Source organism: Columba livia, chromosome 2 (genome assembly GCF_036013475.1).
Source record: "Columba livia isolate bColLiv1 breed racing homer chromosome 2, bColLiv1.pat.W.v2, whole genome shotgun sequence".
Taxonomy (NCBI): Eukaryota; Metazoa; Chordata; class Aves; order Columbiformes; family Columbidae; genus Columba; species Columba livia.
In genome coordinates, this window is record NC_088603.1 from 119,724,531 (window position 1) to 119,745,134 (window position 20,604).

Consider the following 20,604-nt stretch of genomic DNA (forward strand, 5'->3'; position numbering starts at 1 on the left):
TTGAATCAGTAGGTTCATTCTAAGGATGACTGGCATTTCACAGACAGTTAACTGTTCTTTTGTCACAGGTCATTTAAATCATCTGGAATCATGTGCTTTGATTGTATAGCATGATCAGGCATGTCCCACAAGTTTCCTTATTTGCATCTTTTTCCTCATTTTTATTCCTGATTTATTAGGAATTATTTTTTACTTTGCTTCATTGATTTTCATTTTTTTCTTCCTGTCATTCTAGATGACTGATCACCTTTTTTTTTTTTTACAGTCATTGTGCAGAGCAAGAGCATTTTCATTAGCAACTAGCATTGAATGGCTCATAGAATAAATTCTAAAGAATAAAAATAAAATAACAATAACATCGTCAAAGTTAACAGACAAGTGGCTACAGTAAAAGCTTTTTTTTTACTGTTTTAATACACACTATTCAAATACTTTGATTATAAGGTTTTACTTAATCACTTCTGCCCTGTTAAGGAAGGAAAGGCTGTGGCTGTTTCTACTTCAGAACAGTATCTCTTCTGTTTATTGGGTCTGAATCAATTTGCATGCTCCTTTGTGTAGGACAGAGTTTAAACAGGCACTTAACGTTCCGGTGGTATCCTGATCTGCATCCTGTGGAATAATCTAAATGGAATCAATGGCTTCTTAGGAATGAGGTGCTGCTTAATGTGAGTACATGGTCTAAGGACCTAGTTCTTAATTTAGAACACTTTCTTTTTAGTGGAAAACTGTTCCAGTTTCCCAAAACTAAACAAATGGAAAAGAACATTGTTTCTTGTTTTATTGTATACAGTTTGGAGTAATAAAATCAAATGCATAAAATATAAACAACATTATATATGTATAGTGTTAAAAATTAAGAAAAAACCCATCTGTTTCTTTAGCAGACTGAACAAAATTATAGTGTTAGTGAGGGTCCTGCAGCAATTTTATCTGTAGCAATTCCATGAAACATCAAAGATTGTTCAAACTATCACAGATTAGATCTAAATTTGAGCATAAGTTGCATCATTAAGTATTACAGAGATTTCTTTATGTGTGCAACAAGAAAGAGTTGTTTTGCAAGAGATGGAAACATAGCGGCTTCTGCACGATTCTGCTAGTGGATGTCCGATACAGATTTGAACTCCAATGTAAATAGCCAAAAATGACGTGAAAACATTTTGTGAAACTCAAAGCCTAGAAGGCAGTGTCTTTTAGTAAACAAAAATAAATCCTTGCAAGTAGAGAGGTTTTACAGTATGGGAAGTGTATGCCTGAGTTGGAGTAGCTTCTCTGTTGGAGATATCCGTGAGTGTCTCTGTCGGAAAACTGGGAGATAAGACCAGTGACTTCTAGGTCAAGTACACTTTTTTCTCTCCTAAAGTACTGGGCCATCACAAAATAATTTTTCATAATTGTGGTATTGCCAACAGACAGCTTTCTTATAATTACAGTTTTCATAAATCTCCATGACAGTTGCTTGCACTACAGAACAGTTAAGATTTTTACTCTTTTCATCTGAAAAAAGTACTCTGAAAACAGATGAATTAAACCACATCAGAAATTTACCAATATTGATGCCAGAAGTATAGAAGATTTTTACTTTATATTTCCTTTTAAACATATTTCTTGAATTACTTGGAGTTATACTCACAAAAGTTTGCTATATGGTGTTTCAGATGACAATGTGCACTAAGGCAGTTCCCAATCTTTTTAAACATATAGATCAATAGCTTGGACTAACAAGCATAGGCTTATAATGACCTTGCTGAAAAATATGATGAGAGGGAGGATAGCCTAACATATGGCCTGTCTGATCTGAAATATGAGTCTTCAGTAGATTTATTCCTAAGTAAAGTTTTAATCTTTGCACTTCTGGAATCACATTTTTTATTTCAGAGTCAATCCTCCCAATTTGTGTCACCTTTCATGAAAATCTGAAATTCAAGTAAAAGGATTAAGTTTTATCAAGGAAAGTAGTTTACCTGTCTAGGGAGGCATGCGTCTTTTTTCTTCTTTTTGTTAATGGATTTTGTTTGTTTGGTAATCGTACTCAGAAATTTTTCTAATGTAGTGTATGTGCATGTGAGATCTATAAACCAACTATATGACAACTATCTGACAAGATGGATGATTTGAATCAGCAACTGTTTTTCTGAAAGACTGAAAATAAACTCCAAGCAGCTGGCAATTTGCTAAGTTCAGCTAGGACAGTTTGCATTTTTACATAAGTTTCATAAAGGTTCTGTTAGAGAGTCATAGATTTTCCAAAAAACGGCTAACTCACCTGATGATAAGGGACAGATGATTCACAATTCTATGTGTCTGTGTAGTAATGTGTTATTTAATAAAGCATTAATAATTTCTTTTAGTATTTTAAAAACTAAGGATCTTTATGGAACAATGGTGTGAAGATCATTCATACTTTCAATACCAATAAAAATTGACTTCACATTTTTGTGAATTTATAAAGCAACAGCTCTTCGATTAGTATGGCATTTGACCAAGGTTTTAACTGAGGTTAATACAAATTTATCTGAATGTAACCTAGGATCTCTATTGTTTTTCTGACAAGTAAAAACTTTCATCAGTAAATACCTTTTCCATGGTTATAAAGTAATAGTGACTTAAATTGTTGAACTGTAGCCAGATCTGGTTTCTGGCACTGTTAATTATCAAGCCATTCTTCTTTTTCTTGGAAAGATAAGAACATATTATATCCCACTTTTGAAGTTGTTCTTTTGGTATTGCTATTGTGAAATCAACTGTGTTGAAAGATTTACAACTCTGTACAAAGTGCATATGGTATTAAAAAAAAAAAAAAGTTGACTTATAGATAGTTTTTCAACTTACAAAGTTTGCATGGCTTTCATTTTTTCATTTAAATGATAAAGGTATTTTTAATTTTTAAGTATAAGCTGAAATTCAAAACATAAAGCTTAACTATGATTTGCCTGAGCAGTTAGACGAAGTTATTATGTTTCCCTTGCTTGCCTGTTTTAGAATTGTGGAGACTTCCTGACAGTGAATTTTAAATCTGTAACCTTGGATAACTTTTTTTTTGAGATTTTTATGGTGTTGGTTTTGGTTTTTTTGTGGTTTTGTTTGGTTTTGTTGTTTGTTTGCATTTTGTGTGTGTGTGTGTTTGTTTGGTTGGTTGGGGTTTTTAATATATATACTTTGGTGTAGGTAAAACAAGTTAATGACTAGAAAAATGAGTGAAGAAGAACATGAAAACCTCAAAATAGTAAACATAGAGTTTTTATTTATTTTCTGTATTGTATTTATTTCTGTATTTATTGTGTTGATTCTGATGTGCAATTGAATTGTATTAAAGACGTCAAACTCCCTGTGCTGGAGAGAATTGCAGATATGTGAACTGATAGGTCACCTTTCAAGCACTTTCCATTCTTGTTACCTTCACAAACCTACCAGTAAGAACTGTGCCTTTTTTTCTTTTTTTTTTCCTTTTTTTTCTTTTTTTTTCTTTTTTTTTCTTTTTTTTTTTTTTTATTTTTATCATGTTGGTATCTGTCAGCTATTCAGTGGAGTGAATCCATTTTTTCACAGAAGTTGTCAAATATCTATCAGATGGTGGTAACTTTTTTTTTTTCCTTGACAATCTGGACAGCTTTTAAGTGACAACCTAGAACTGACAGATGTAAATATGATTATTTAGGGACAACCTAACCCAGCTTATTTTTCTGCAGCTACTTAAAAGCAAAAAGCATAGCAATGTACTGAGGTTCAAAGACAGGACTACCATTTGTAAAGCCAAAATTGAAAGAGCAGAATAGGTTTTTCTCATTGGAATAAGGTATTTCCCCTACAAAACCTCGACAAATATTGCAAACCAGAAAAATACTTAAAGCATCGTCAGTATTAACAGTCCACACAACATAGCTGCATTTACCGTCCTCAGTCTCCAGCACGGCTGCAGATGAGCAGGGATTTCCAGTTGACCAGGCATTCTGCCATCATCCCCTGCTGCCAACCTCCAGTTGCATGAGGAACTGAAATAAAGAGACAAGCTTTGAATGTCATAGGAGAGAAGTTGTTAGCAGATGAGCAAGTCTGCTGGCAAACCTCATTAACACCATTAATGGAAAATGGAAATGTGACTGACCTGTGTCCTTTGTCCTTTATACACCGAATGAGTGTAAGGTTTGACTGTTCATGTCAATTAATCCAGAGAAATGCCAGAAAGAAAGTGCAGAGCATTACCAAAAAGAGGATATAAAATCTTACTTTCTGAAAAAATATGAAATAATTAGATGAAAAAAAAATTCTCATTATGCTTTCTTATTTAAAAATGTAGTGGGGTTACTAATAGCTGCTAAGCTACATGAGAGCATGGTCTTGAAGATATTATGGCATCAGATGTTAACAGGTTAATCTATGAAGTTGCTACCAACATACTGATTATATTTTTGTATTTCATTATTGTATTTTAAAAAACTAGATTCTAACATGTTCCTCTTTTTTATCCCTACATTTTTTCCATGTCACTGTGCTATTGTAGGTTTCTCTCCATTTCTATTCCTCTTTTTCCACCTACTGTTTTGTTCTGCACCCATTCAGCTTTTTTCCGTGTTCTTCCATACATAAAATACCTTTACGTCTGTTTTGTCCACTTTTAAAAGACGTCTTGTTTTCTGTCTGAACTTAGACAAATTAATCCTTTAACATTTATTCTTGTAAGATGAATAAGCAGTCATACCAGTGCCCCAAACTAAAAGTGTAATATTTATGTCCTAGTAAAAACCTTGAGTAATGGAATATTGAAGTTTCACATGCTGATAACTCAGCTTTATTAAGAGTGTTGAAGTTTCTTTGTCTTTTTCTTCAACTGTTATTTGACTACTTTCATAGAGACAGATTATGAGATGACATTAGATTGCTGATTTATATTATACAGAATAAAGAATTTGAAAGTATTACTAATTAATCATATTGTTAAGAGTTAGTTAAATAATCACAATATTTTTTTACGTTGCATACCAGTCAGTATGAAATTTTTGAATCTTGACTCCGCCCTATGATTTAATTGTTATAAATAGCAATAAGTCTTGACTAAATGTAAATAGTTAAATGATTACATAGGATTCTGTGTTTTCCTTTCCTGACTATTTACTGTTGCTCACAAGGTCATTCTTCACTTCTAGTCTCATTTAAGATGACAATTGTGATCTCAAGAAGATCATATAGGTTTTAAGGAGAAATTTAAATACCTCTTTAATGAAACCCTGAAAAACTTTGCTTCTGTTTCATTGCATAGCTCTGAGGAAGAATTTTTTTTGGCAAAACTCTTAGCTGTCCTTTCCAGTCAATGAACTTATGTGTGGATGAGGAATTTTCTGAGCTAGAGGCACAGAAAATGCTGACAGTTTGGCAGCAGCTTTGAGTTTTTCAATAAAATGATAACTACTTTTGTTCTGTTCCAGAAAGCAGCTTCTATAACACTGTTCTGAATCTTGCATTTAAAAATCCTAGGACGTCTAACTTTCCTTTTGTTTGGTGTAATGCAGATAACAAATGTGATAATGAAATTACAAGCTCACTGGACATTCTGTGTACTCTTGATATTGAACTGAACTGCTTCTCATCAGAATTAAGTTTTATGTTGTAAAGTTGGAGATGAGGTTGTTTTTGGAATTCACAAAACTATTGCAAATTCAATCATAGAATGCTACCCTGCACAAACAGAGGGGAAGACAAAACTAAGTGAAATATTAATATGCAAATCTTCATCTGGCACAGATTTTTAGTTAGATTTTATTTCAAGCAGAATTTAAGTTTGAATCAATGGAGCAACACTACCTTTAACCTGGAACAGCTTGAATTGTCAATCAGGATACGTAGAGCACTTTTTTACCGATGCAAAATCGTAAATCGTAAATCGTGTTGCCTTCTGGAGTTGTTGCCGTATTTTGTTAATTAATAGATACAAGGCATTTTACAATCTTAAAGATATTAGATCAGTGAAAACATTTTAGTTTTGTCATTGTTCATTTGAAATGCAAATTAAAGGAATCAGAACAAAATAGTCTGCTTCAATTTGCTGGTCAAACTTTTTTAATGTATTAATCATTATATTGAAAGTATTGTATCAAATATAAGGTTTGCAGATCTTGGTTCAAGGTGGCACTGCAAATGAAGTTTTTTTGAGGGGTTTTGTGAGTCACATACAAAAAGTCAAATGCAAGTCATTCAATTTACAAAGAAAAACCTTACTCAGATAAAGCATTTTCTGGAAGAACATTTCAGAGCTGGTATCTACAATCAAAATATTTATTCAAATTACTTTGCAGCTGTAAAATGAGAATTTGTCTTTCTAATGTTAAATTTGACATCCTGGCTTCATACTCAATGGAGGGCATAAATGATGATGATGATTATCACCTAACTTGGACATCTGGACATCTGCTTTGACTCACCTGAATTGAACGTATTTAGTTTTCTTTACTGACTACCAGGGAAAATTTGTCTTAACCAATGACTCAGTTTTAGATAGATGGATTCACTTTGGTTAGATGAGTGTTATATTTTTCTTCCAAACTTCTGGATTTAAAAAAAAAAAAAAAAAAAAAAAAAAAAAAGGAGAGAAGCTGATCAGGGCTGGGCTCTGATCCTAAGCCAAAATTAAGGTGTATTAAATATACGATGCTTCTGATATTTCTGGAAAATGTGTTTCGCTATATTGTACATGTGAGGTTTGCAATCGCAGAGTAGGATGTTATCGATGGCTCACTAATGAAATCTGTAACTCATGTATAATTCTGATTTGTATCTTTGAAGGTCATTAATCATTTGCCTGTTTGTAGTTGTTAGATATCATGCTGTCAAGAGTCTGTAAGTCTTTATGCTTAAGATACAGCAAAGTAATATTCATTTTTTGTAAGGCTGAGAAATGTGCTGAATTAGTTTAGGTTAAATACAAGGCAACGCCTTCATTACACTTAACACATCACTTGAGTGGATTTAGTTTGTAGCATGTTTTTAAGGCTCAAATGAGTTCAGTAGCATTCCAGTCCTGAAATATTTAATATCTATTCTCAACAGAGATAGAAAAGAACCTAGAGAACAGAACAAAACGAAGCATAACAAAACAAAAACAGATTATACCCCCTGATAAATTATGTTGCTCTGGAAAATTATGGTTCTTTGAAATTTTTCTGTTCCCTTTGCTTACTTTTGCACGGTTTTGTCTGTTTTGTACTCTGCTATGCTAGGAAAATATTTCTCAAGCATGTATTTCTTCCTCTTAAAATGTAATGCTGAACTCCAGTGCAGAGTGCTTCTAGTTTCCTGTCAGACAGCACTGGAAAACTCATGAAAGACCCCAAATTAGGCGTTTTCAGGGCTGGCTTGACTCTGCCTTTGCTTGAGTGAAAACCAGAAATAACATTTTATTGACTCTTCTATAAGGGTAATTGTATGTGCTTTGTGCTAAGGAAGACAACAAGGATAGCAATATTCTGCAGAACAGCTTTCTCTTATGCTTTTTAAAAGCATAGCTCCAGCTTAAAGTATATTCAGATGCCACTATTTAAACTTCGCAGCAACTACTGACATACCATGAACTACAAATTTTAATGAAGATTTATGTTTGTCACTGGTCATACTACCTCGATACTTTAATTGTGAAGTGTAATATTCTTTATTCCATTCATAGTTAATGCATTACTATCAAGCCAGTTTACCTTTATATAGGGTTGCTATTTTTCAAATTCTTCTTCAGTAACACAATTGTTTTCTATTTGATTTGAGCATGTATAACAAAAATACTGGGATGTGTTGACTGGTGTGTACAAGTAAAGCTTCTGTTCTTAACTACATATTCAACAAAGGCTGAAGTTGGAAGTCAGGTGGAATTAACAGGAAAAATACAGCTACCAGGGGAGCCACAGCTGAGTGTTTCATGCTCATATGTGTAAACTCAGGTCAGATCACACATCGAACTGCTGCCTGTATTAGTTCATCCTGAACATACTGGCTGCAACGTTACCTGCAGTTGAAACCTCCTGACAGACAAAAGGTGCAATTTGTGGCCTGAAGTGGAAGAACTTTGTGGAATGAACCCAGTTTCTGGGAACTTTGTTACAAAATTCCATCCTGGAATATCTGAGCTGAGAGCTGATGAGGATCTTCTGCTTCCTTTGAACAGTGCAAAAGTACATAGATGAAATGGGATAGCCATATATCCTTCTATTGCCAACTATGCATTCATTTGTGGGTTACAAATAGATGAGTATATATGCATTTCAAACGTAAAAACAAAAACAGAAACAAACCACCAAAAAAAACCCTCAAAACAAAACAACAACAACAACAAAAATTTGGATATTCAAAAGCAAAATTGTATACATCTCTCTTAGATTACACATTTACAAGCATTAACCTTTGGTTCACATCACTAACTGGTCTTGGAGCACACAAGTAGTATTCTTTTTGGATTAAACTAAAGTGGAAAATGCGCTACAGGAGTGCAGCTTATGTGCTTCAGCTTCTAGTGCTCGGCCTGCTTATGGGATCAGTTTAGGACTAGTCAAAGTTAAGACCTTTAAAATGCATGTGTTGTGCACTAACTGGTAAACTCTATAGTTCTGTTCTTATTGCTTGCAGTACTTGCTAGTGTGCACAAAACTAATATGGTATTAATTGAACAAACAAATTTTTGTCTGAGGCAGGACCTCTGCTTTTTTTCCAGACTTTGTCTTTTTACCTATGCAGCATAGATTTCATGAGATTTTTGCATTCAGGAACTCACAAGTTTATTAAAACGAGAATAATCAGTGAAGGATGAGAACATGAATATAGATGATGTATGAATATAGATGTTTTGGCAGAAAACATTAAATATAACAAGACTTTTTATTTTGTTTTGGTTTGGTTTGGTTTTGGTTTTGTTTGTTTTTGTTTTTGTTTGTTTGTTTGTTTTTCCCCAGGAAAGAACAGTAACAATTAGAAGACAGACTGTAGGAGGATTTGGATTAAGCATAAAGGTAGGATGATTTTTTTGTTCTACTACTCTATGTCACACAAACTGTGTATATAGTTAATTTTACTTTTAATGAGGAAAATCTGTTTTAAAGAACTAGAAACAATAGAGCAAACATATTCTGGGATGTTAGATACTGTCACAACTAGGCAACTAGTAGCTATACTGCCCTATGGAATGGAAGGAAATGGAAGGATCATCCCCTTAAGATTCAAGCTGAGCAACTCTATAATAAGATTTGATATGAGAGCTGCAAAGTGTTTGCAGCTGCACAGACTGTACTTTTGCTCAACAGCACTCTAATTTGACTGGTTATTAATGAATGCTAAATTGCAGTGGCAGGCATGTGGAACAGCCGATAAGTTTATCATCGAATCTTCTACAAAGAATATCACATTAATTTACTGCAATTCTTTAGTAGCACAGAAAGTGTTACTGCTTTCTCATATTATTTATTTTTCTGCAGATCAAACAACAGCAGCATTTTATCATGTTACCATATTTTTGCTTTCTTCAATAAGATTTAAGAAGATGTGTAAGTGTAGGTGATCCTTTTTGAGGGAAGAAGAGATGAGAGGGAGGAAGTGTTAGTCATTTTTGTAATCATAACCTTTTTCTTCTATATTGCCATGATTTTGAAAGCCTTACCTAAGCTTTGACTCTCAGTGTAGACAACAGAGCATTAATTTTGTCTTCTAAACACAGCAGTCCTCAGCTCCAAGATCACAATGGAAAAAGTGAACTTCACATGAATGCAAAGAGGCTTAAATTATGCATATGAAGTGAAAGTATAGACTTTCCTGTGAACATTTGCTAGTACTGACCCTAAAAGTAGTGACTCAGAAAAGGGATTAGTGTGCATTTGTGTTGTCATTGATAAGAAGATTGCTGAACAGAAATGCTAGTTCACAAAAGTATGTCTTGGTATACTTACTGTTATCTTGTTGACCTATTAAAGTCCTCTATTCAAGGAAAATTAATTCCTATCTTGTGGAGGAAGAGTTTAGTCAACAGCAAATAAATTATTTTCCTGTAATAACATTAAAGGTTACAGTTTTTACCAAAATAAAGTATCTGGGTGAATGAGGTTTATTTAACTGGTGCTGAGAAATAACTGGATCCAGTAAAGACTTATCAGGTTTGGAAAGCAAGTCTCATTACAAATCACTAAAACTGATTTTTTAGTTACACATTACAATGGGTTATCTCTTATTATTAAAATTGGTGACAATTATTGTTTAAGTATCAGGTACATTGTATAAAATGAAATCTCATTGAAATATAAATGAATGTGAATGTGCAGATGGTCTGTCTTAAATTAGTAGAGCAAGTTATTCTGAAAATTGTAGAGCAAGATATCCTTTGTTCTGAAGAAAATTTTTTCAAGCTGCAGAAGTATTAAAAAGTGCCAAAACAGATTGTGAATTCAGGTTAGAAGAGAATTTATGTATTTTTTTATAAGATCCTGCTTCAATAGAAAAAAAACCCAAACAAACAGTAAAAACCTATATGAAGTGTAATAGAAGCAACTGCAATACAATTTACAAATGAAGACTCTAAATTGAATTATTTTGTTTAAACATATTTTCTAGGTTCATTTTATTGCATAGATACTTTGGTCAAAATTGATCTATATAGTGGAAATGTGAAGCTACATAAATTCAGGCATGGATCAGCAATTTATTTTTGATTTTTAGAGTAGCCAGCAGTGATGAAATTCCTTCAATGGATGTCATTAAATGAAGAAATCTTTTTCAACAAAGGAAACTCCAACTCGCTGGAATCGTATAGATTAGATAAATTAAAAGGCGACTAGACTTCTATAGTCTGGGTTATTCTGTTTATGTGTATCAGACAATAAGATTTATTTTTTAAAAAATAGTTGTTTTTAAAAATCAGTAAATCTGGAGACTATTTTGCCAGATCCATTTATCAGAAATCCTGAATTGTCAAAAAGAAAGATTGACAATTAATTGGATAGCCAACACAATCTAAAACAAATAAATAATATAATCTTCTATTATCATTTTAAGCTATTAGTAAGAAACAACTTTGAACTAGAATGTAAAGTAATTTTTATTTGTCGTTTAGTAGGCAAACTTTACTAAGACTCACTGAAATGGATTTCTTAGGTATTCCCTGAAATGTCGATGTCAGTTCCAAACACTCTGAAAAGTGCCAGTTTTCTGTTTTAATAGGGGGTATTCAATCATGGTGTGCTTATTCTTGCACATGAGTTACAGTTCGTTATTTTTGTTTTGTTTTGTTTTGCAAGATTCCTGAATTTTAATAAAGGACTTATTATTAGTTTTAAATAGAAAAGTAATTATTTTGTAATAATACCTTAAATTAGAGGTCTATAAGTCAGCCTGTAGGAGCGAGGATGCCTTTCCTCCTTGTTTCAGTAACTCTGTCTGCCACCACCTCATGTACTACAGTAGTTCCTGTTATCTTGCTACTCTCTGATTATTTAAAGATGGTGGTTGTCAGAGGACTTGCTTTTCAACGGTGCTGTATATCAGAGGATGCAGTTTATCTGAAGTGTGAGTTATACCAGTACAGTGATTAATGAACCTCACTTTAAAATGATTGCTTGTGTTTTGATATGAATTTGTCTAGTTTTGGCATTCAGCTCTAAGGCATTCTGCTGACTTAAACACCTGTTTGCTGTGAGAAATCTCACATGATCAAGTAACCTGTTAACTTTCCCTAGATGAAATTCTGGAAGCATCTTATCCTACCCTAAGAATTCTGGATACTTGGATTTTTTCATTTTATTTTATTTTTACTTTATTTTTTTTCCTAAAGACCAGAAGGTCAAAATGTTAATAATTCCAAAATGAAACTGTCTAGTTATCTTTTGGTAATCTGTCTATGAGAGGAACTCTCTTCTTTTATGTTATAACTATATTTGTAAAACTCAGAGACTCAGGTAACTGCTTAAAACGAACCACTTGTGAGATAGATAGATTGATTTTTACAAAAGATCCAAACCTAAGCCCTTAACAAAAATTGCTTATAATCCATACTTTAAAGGTTCAAAAGAACAACAATAAAAGAAAACCTGCTTTGTGTTTTGCTGTACTTAATTTTACTGAAGTTAATGGTAAAAGCATGATTTTATTTGAAGCAGGATTTATCTGTTTTACACCCTTCAGAAGGAATTATTTTCTTATTTCTGAAGTTGCTGTAGAACCCCCGTTAATAATCCTCTGTGTCTGAAGCAATAGCCATGGAGTTAGATGTAGAAATTGGTAAATGTACTGTAGTATTGAAGTCATTTACCACATCTCTGACAAATTTGAGATGCAGAGATTTCACACAAGAAGCTGTAAAGTGTGTGACTTCTGAAAGAATATCATGTTTCTCAAACTTGGAGTGTAGTGTTCTTGCAGAAATAGGTAATAAAATTGATAGTTCATGAAATAAATTAAGGTTTGCAGTTACAGTTTTACTTCTGACTTCCAGGTCTCTGTACAGTGCCGTTTTCCTGCCTCTGTTTTGATCATTCTTTTTAAATGATGAACAACATCACAGATGTTCTGAGAATGCGTTTGACTTTTCAAAGTTTGACTCAATCAAAAAATCTCTGAAGCATGTGTTCCTGTCCTGCTCACACTGGCATACATACCTAAAAGATTCTCTTTCTCTTCATTCATTCTGGGATATATTTTTATTAACACATTTTCTCTCTTTGAAATTGAAACAATTAACAAAATAAAAAGGCTACAAATCTTTAATTAATTGAAGAATCATCTAGCTTTTAGTTTAAAAAATTATTTTTTCATCTTTAGAGGCTTATGTACTTAAGGCAGTTGGCGTTGAATGTATTTTGGAAGTGGCATTATGGTTCCATCTACAATATTGTTTTGAGATATTGTCCATGTTGTTTGATTTCTACCTTGATTCCTGACACAGTTTTGGCTTATTGCAACTAGCATTCTATAAGACAGTCCATGAAGACAGTTCAGAGCATTACATGAACAGCTTCCAATATATAACATGAATAAAGTAACCTTTTTTCAATTGGGAATATAGTTTATCTTCATAGACATGACCCATACTTCTGCCTCTAGATCTCAAAGCCAAAACAAATGGGCCCATTTCTGTTAATGGAATAAATGTTGCCTTTCAGTATGAAATAAAAATGTCCCCTACATTGTCTAACTTTGAGGATGCTAAAGTCCAAAAATCAATCTAATTTTTTATCCACTCTGACTGTTTATAAAGACAAAACAGTTGGTTATTATTATTATTATTATTATTATTATTATTATTATTATTATACTTGGGGCAAAATACAAAACCAGCATTTGTCAATAAAAGTTACTCATTTCAATAGCCCTATTTTTCATATGACTAAAACTTCAGAAAATAGCCTAAAACTTAAGAAAAAAAATCCTCATGTATAAAAACTGGGACAAGAAAAAATGTTTAGAACTGTATCATGTGAAACTTTCAAAGGAGGTGTGAGTGACCTCCCACCAGTAATGGCCAACAGCCAGGACAGTAAGCTTCGACCATCTGCCAGTGATTAGAGCTTCCTCTGCCTCTTCCAGCAGGACAAACTCTGCAGGTGGGCACCTACCTTCATTCCAAGTGCATCCTTTCCTTTTAGGGAAAAATGATAGAGAAAATTTGCATTAATTACAAAGATTGGCAGTAGAGTCTGTTAGGGGTCTGAGTTTTCAATATTTCAACACCATCACTTGACATGTTTTTATTTCCTCCTCTGGTCTGAGGTTATAACTACATGTCCACACTAGAGGGAGGGAAAATTTAAAACAAAGGAAAAGTGGTTACTGTTCCCAGAGATTTCTGAAGTAGAGTATCTCCTAAGTCTATGAAAACAGAATTTAGACACACATACATTTTTTCTTCTATGGGATCGAAAATTAAGTATGGAGGATGCAAGATGCAAGGCTTCACTGTCAATCTGAAGTAGTACTTAACAAGATGTTGCAAGAACACCATTCATCACCAGCTGCCAAGTGGATTTGACTCTGGCTTAGTAATAACACTAATTTCCATCTTTACTGAAGAGCTGAGTCTAAGGAGGGAGGGAGGCCATTTTACTGAGGAAAAAACATGTATGCTAGCTATGCTGAGCCTTAAAGCCTCTACTCCTTTACTGAGCTTTAAATGTCCTGGACAGTGAAATCTTTGTGAAACTTTGAAGGTTTAGGAAGGGAACCCTTTGTTTGAAAATTTTGGAAGAAGATAAATGTGCATTTGACTAAGGAGAAATCTGGAGGGTGTAGGTTAAGTCTTATAATTTTAGTGAGCTTTAACTGATTATCTTAAGCAAAGCAAACTTTTACTGTTGTTGTTCCTTTGTTGAAAACCATTGAAAGTTATTCAGCAGGTTATAAAGCTACAATTTATCTAGTCTGAATACATTTCTAAGCCTGACTGAAATTAAGGTAGCCTCCTGGTTTTCATGTGGTGAATCCTCAGTCCATGCTACAGAAATCAATACATTCTGTGCTTGTCAGCACTCATCTCGTACAATGCCAATAGAACTTTTCTCATAGACATATAATTGTTGTAATATTACTGAGATCCCCATTAACTCAGTCTTTTTAGGATCATTTGCACTGATAGCCACTAGCAGAAGCAGCTTTAATCCTATTTAAAATTCTACAGTTTTACATGAAATTAGTCCTTATTCCATGACAGAAATAGCTGTTGGGTGCAGGAGCCTACTGAGTTTCAAACAAGTGGTTATTGCATGAAAAATTGATATGTATTAAGTTGGTGAAGGGTTTGGAGAGGAAACCATGTGAGAAGCAGCTAAAGTCACTTGGTTTGTTTAGCCTGGAGAAGGGGAGACCTTATCACAGTCTACAGTTTCCTCACAAGAGGAGGAGGAAGGATAGGCACTGAACTCTTCTCTTTAGTGACCAATGACAGAACCCAAGGGAATGACAGGAAGATGTGCCAGGAGAGGGTTAGGCTAGACATTTGTAAAAGGTTCTTCCCCCAGAGGGTGGTGGAGCACTGGAACAGTCTCCCCAGGGAGGCAGTCACAGCTTCAAGCCTGACAGTGTTCAAGAAGAGACTGGACAACACCCTCAGACACATGGTGTGAACTGTGGGGTTGTCATATGCAGGAACAGGAGCTTGACTTGATGATCCTTGTGGGTCCCTTCCAACTCAGGACAGTCTATGATTCTGTGATTCTATGAAAATACCCATGTCAGTCATTTCCAACCCTCAACACTTAATGCCTGGACCTAAGAAAGCCATTGCTTCCAAAGAAAAATCTGGCTACTGAAGAAAAGAGTAAGCAAACACTTAACCAGGATTCCAAGGTAAAATAAAAGCATGTCAGACTGTAGTTTCTGATTATCTGAATTTGTACAGGTTGTATTCGGACTTATACTTCGATGCTCTCTACAGAGGAAGAAAGTATTTGTGTCTCTGTGTATCTTTGCCTTTCTCTTCCTTTGGTTTTCTTTTTATTTAAGGTTTCTTTTTAATACTTTATTTCAAGCACCATGAATGCTTCCAGTCCCAACAGGACAAATTGAATGAAGCAACAGCACTGAATTGCTGTTGAACTGTTGAATTACTGTTCAGCTTTCCTTTGTTTTCCCCCATTTATTGTACATCTACTGTTCCATTCCTTAGTGGGTTTTTTTTCTGTTTCATGTTACTTATCCCACTGCTGTTTGTGCTTGTGTGAAAGAGATGGAAACAAATAAAGGCTGCTTTTGAGATGAAAAGTCCAAACTTGCTTTTCTTAGGCTTTTGTTTACCTGTTTCTTACCAGCATGAAGACTAAGTGGTCACAGCATGGTTGCCATTTTAGTGTAATGGCCATTTTGCTTTTGTAGGACACGGTTTCATGCATTAAGCTCTCTAAAATTCACAGAAACTGATGTCCTTTTCTTTCAGGTTTTGTGATGTTTTGAACATCAATCAATTCACTTCCTGAGCTGATGGTGGCAAATAAGAACTCTTTTATGAGAGGCAATAAGCAATTAATCCAAATAAACTATTTATTTTAAAAACAGTACTGAAAAAAAGAGGAAATGCAGGATCAGAGTTTTCTCAGTCACTCTGAATATTGCACTTAGAAAAAGGATAAAATATGATTTTATGCAAAAAGATATTTCCAGTGACTGATGAAATTGCCATTTATTCTCTTTTTAGGGTGGAGCAGAACATAATATTCCAGTGGTCATTTCTAAGATTTCCAAAGAACAAAGAGGTGGGTGTCAGATTAGTACACTGTGTTTTAATGTGGTCCATAAAGCAAGGTACATTAATTCTTAAGATTTTTCAGGAGGTGTTAAATATATGCTAATGGTGTACCATTTATCTCTCCATCTCATTATGATCTCTCTCTTCCTCAGAACTATTATCTGAAAAAGTGCAGAATTTATATTTGGAATATTCTATAAACAATTTTCAACATGATTATTTGAAAAGAAGTGCTTGTAAAGCATTATTTTTAAGGAGAAAAACAGGAAGGTATTTAGAGAATGAAAATACATAAAAAAAATTTGAAAAGCTACTGATTTTGTGTCTTTTATTCCCAAATGGTTATTGTCAGGATGCTTTGTAGCGGATCAAATATTTGGCCAGTAAAGCATGGTAACACAAGAAGAAAATGCATGTTTTTTCGTACAGGTTAGTAGGGTAACACTCAGACAGGGTTGGGTAATGGCAAAACCTTGGTAATACCCCTTTATTATTTCAACATTGGATGCTGTGCTATGTGAGCCTTTGCAGCAACTCATACCTAACGAAACTGGTACTGCATAAGATCTTAATCACCCTTCATTTTAGTGCATGCAGAGCTGGTGCTGAATCTCTGTATTGTTTTTAATTATTGGAATTATATAATATGTGCTAGGAAGATGGATAATGGTTAAACAGCTCACGATGTGTTCAATGATGAGAGACGAAGGTTGTGAATCAATAGTATAATAATATGGTGTACTTAATACCTCTGTTGTGTTTTTGCGTATCTGTGTACATTTGTGTAAGGTCAGAGGCATTAACTTGGAAGGATTTCCCTCTATTTGTAATGCAGTAGGATGCACAATAAAAATGTGCCATCATAAAAAGATCTCATATTCATACACACAGATAAAGAGAGGTACAGGGGAATCACCATATTGAGAACCAAAAGCTAATCCTCAAAAGTAGATGTGAACAGTGTATGTAGGCAGGTTTTAGAGCAGCATGGAATGAGCCCCTTAGGAAGGCAATAACGTTAACCTTAAGAAGTTACACTTGTGACTCGGTTCTTTTCAGTATACACTTTAGTATGCAACACATAATAATGTGGCATATATTACCTACACTAGCTATTAAAATGCTATTAAGCACTGCAGGAAAAATAAGAAACGCAGATTTAAGATTAAATGAGCACACAAAAGTGCACACTGTTTTCTTTCATTTTGGTCATTATATTTTTGCTACAGCAGCTGATGCATTGTTTCTAACCTCAATACCTAGCTGAGGTACAATTTCGATTGCTGCTTTCAGTGTGTCTGTACTAGCGATCTTTGATACGGAAAATGCTGTTTGACCCATAGCCTGTACCTCAAAGCTCTAAAGGCTTAGTTCAGCCCTCCCCCACTTGACTGCAGCTCTTTTGTTTGACCTGTAAACAAGAATGTGACATTTGATGCAATTCTTAAAATAAAACCAGTGATGCACATAATGTTCTTAGTCTAGCACATTAAGTCATATATGAAGTGTTAGTACATGCAAGCCCAGACTCCGAAGAATATTGAAATATGCATTTGTTTAAGAAAAAAAAAAGAAAAAAAAATCAAAATGTTTGTCCTCCAGTAATTTAAGCATCCTTTGTTACACCTAGCTAATAAGACCAGTCCTTCAAACATGTCTTTGAGTATCATAATTTGTGTCAGTATTGATACCAGTTTTACAACTCATGTAAATAAGTATAGTTTCTGGATCAAGTCCTATTCTAGTGATTTCTAGACAGTGTCTTCTGTGATGTTTTGGAATACAATAGATAAATAATCCTGTATAACCTGTTAACATTCCTTAGTTCTCATCATAGGAGTTATTTATGTATTTATAGACACTTAAATAATCTTTATTATTTTTCTTATGTATTTCTAAGGTATATTTGCATGTGATAGCTCTGTAGCACAACACGAAATTTAAAAATTGTAACTGTAGAATTAGATTTTGTAAATTCCCTTGTGATTTATAAGGTATAGCTTTGTTTTAAAAATAGTTTGGCTGGTGTTTTTGTACAATATACTGATTGTCTAGCTCTTCATCACATAAATTGTTATCCAGCATAAATACTCCACTGAACTTATCAAAGATTCAGTATCTAAAGTATCTTTGGTGAAAGCTTACAAGTTTAATTTGTCATTCTGGAGTCTCCATGTTGCTTTTTCCTCAGAGTTTGTAAGAAATGATCTCTCACAGTCAAATAGAACCTAGTTCTGCATAATCTTCTACTCAGAAAAGTATGCCACACCTAGCTATAACACCCTGAAAGGTGTTAGTGTTTGATGGAAGATGTTTTGCAGTCTTGTACTTGGGCTGGGTAGACCCTTTCATTGTAACACTGATATGCCAGTATTTATTTGGAATACCTGTATTGGGTATTTTCTTAGGTTTTGGTTTAGATTTCTAAAAGATTATGTTAGAACACTAAATTAAATAGGAATACATGAGCATAAAATGCAGGATGCGTTATACAAAATAAGTGAAAAATATGCTTTCTGTTTTCAGCTGAACTTTCAGGTTTGCTCTTTATAGGAGATGCAATTCTACAGGTGAGTAAAATTGCAAGCTCTTTTGTTTATATTTTTCTAGAAAAGTTAAATGAAATCTATACTTATGAAATATAGAGTAAGTCTTCTCTTTATCTTTTTAATAACAGATTAATGGAATTAATGTGAGAAAATGCAGGCATGAAGAAGTGGTGAGCTTTTCTATTTCTTAGTCTATTTTCTGTCTTTTGTAGTTATTGAGATGATAGTGTACACTGATAGCAATGTGCTGGTATCAGTTGTATTATTGTTAATTCTAAACAAATATGACTACACCTTGTAGCATAGCAAGCAACTAAGATCATAGTGCAATGTCTTCCTCATAAGTTTGTTGTAATTGCTATTCTCAGATATATTATTTTATTATGCAGATTTTATCTATACATATTCTAACATTTCTTCTTCTGGCTTATAGCTGTCAAATTTTAGAAGTGCTACACCTTTCTGGCTGTGTGAGGTCATTTTAATTTCAAAAGCTGTAATTTGCACTATGTTGGAGATTTGTTGTTTGGTTGGTTTTAATCCTGTTTATAAATTGAAATAAAACTATTCCTCTGCCTTTCATTCTCTGGCTGTTACTTATGAGGGTGCTGTCATCCTTCAGCTAAGTTCTTATAAGTATCAGTTTAAAATAATAGTGTATTAAGGAGATTCCTTCTAGAGAAGCCATGTGTATTTGAGAGCTCTATAGTAGGTTGGTTCCCTTGGAAAATCAGTGTTGCTAGAAGTATGAAGTACTTGTGTTATGGTTTACTTTTTTATTCTCTTTTTTAGTACCTTCAGAAGTAGGAAACCCTATATTTCAGAAATGAATGCCAAAAATGAGAAAATTGCCAAAGAAATTATCTTTAATTCCTGTGTAGCTCCAAAGAACTTGTACCTGTGGTTTTTTTGGTTTTTTTTAAATAGTGTAATAATGTTATATTTGAAAGTTTACTTTTCTAAAACTTACTTTGCTAATTCAAAGATGCTCTGTTTTACAACATTCTGTTACATGACAAATCATGTTGTTCAGATATAGAAAGCAAGGGTTAATAAAGATGAAGTTCTGATGAAAAGAAGGAGGAGGAATGGAGAAAAGTGGAGGCTGAAAGATTAGATCACTGCACTATTCATCAGAGTGCTTTTGTGCACTGCTTTCATGTTAGAAATTTGTGCTGCAAATCATGCTCCAGAACCTTCATCATACCACCTTCCATATAAACAAGCTAATAGGCATGGTTATAGTGCCTATATTGCCTATAGTTTAAACTTTGACTGTGCAACAGTCAAAAGATTTTAATGTTTTATCATCCTACAATAGTTGTTTGGTTTGATATGCATTAATCTGGTAAATCTCTCAATGGGATTAAATAGGCTGTTAGAATTTCAAAACATGAGAAAAAGATGCTACTAAAAGTGTAGATTTGCACACTCAAAAGCATATTGAAAACTGGTAAGAACACCAGGATTGTTTTTTCATCTTTCTGAGAAAATCTCTTAACCATTGCAATCATATATAAATCTATTGGCTATTTGTGATGCGTTTATAACACTTTAATGAAAAAAAGTGAGTTTGGAAGAGCCAAAAGGTGCACATTTACAGAGAGTAGCAAGTGTCATCATGTTAAATTTTGCTTTATATCTTGTTTCTCTAACATAATCTGCTTCTCAAACTCCTTATAGGTAATTACCTCTGAATAATAATTTTAAAAGTGTATTTTGCCAGTTTTGAATATGCATTTGTGTATGTGCAAGTGTTTTAGGATTTTAAGAAGCAGATAAATTTAAAATGAAATCTTTATTCTAACTAAAAATCATTCTTAAGAATTAATAGTAAATATTGAGCAATATTTAGATAACATT

At 33.6% G+C, this 20,604-nt stretch overlaps 1 protein-coding gene across 8 annotated transcripts in view; it reads left to right on the top strand.

Annotated features, from left to right (window-relative positions):
- Positions 1-20,604, top strand: part of SNTG1 (syntrophin gamma 1) — a 347,784-nt gene that overhangs the window by 203,302 nt on the left and 123,878 nt on the right. For 3 of the 8 annotated variants that reach the window (XM_065053502.1, XM_065053507.1, XM_065053508.1), the window contains 4 exons: positions 8,931-8,987; positions 16,142-16,199; positions 18,719-18,762; positions 18,870-18,911. The exons of 1 other annotated variant lie outside the window; for it this stretch is intronic. In XM_065053502.1, coding sequence (XP_064909574.1) covers positions 8,931-8,987; positions 16,142-16,199; positions 18,719-18,762; positions 18,870-18,911 — 201 coding nt within the window. Of the gene's footprint in view, positions 1-314; positions 669-8,930; positions 8,988-16,141; positions 16,200-18,718; positions 18,763-18,837; positions 18,912-20,604 lie in introns of those variants that run through there. 4 more of the 8 variants (XM_065053509.1, XM_065053510.1, XM_065053511.1 and 1 more) reach the window with 4 other exon arrangements.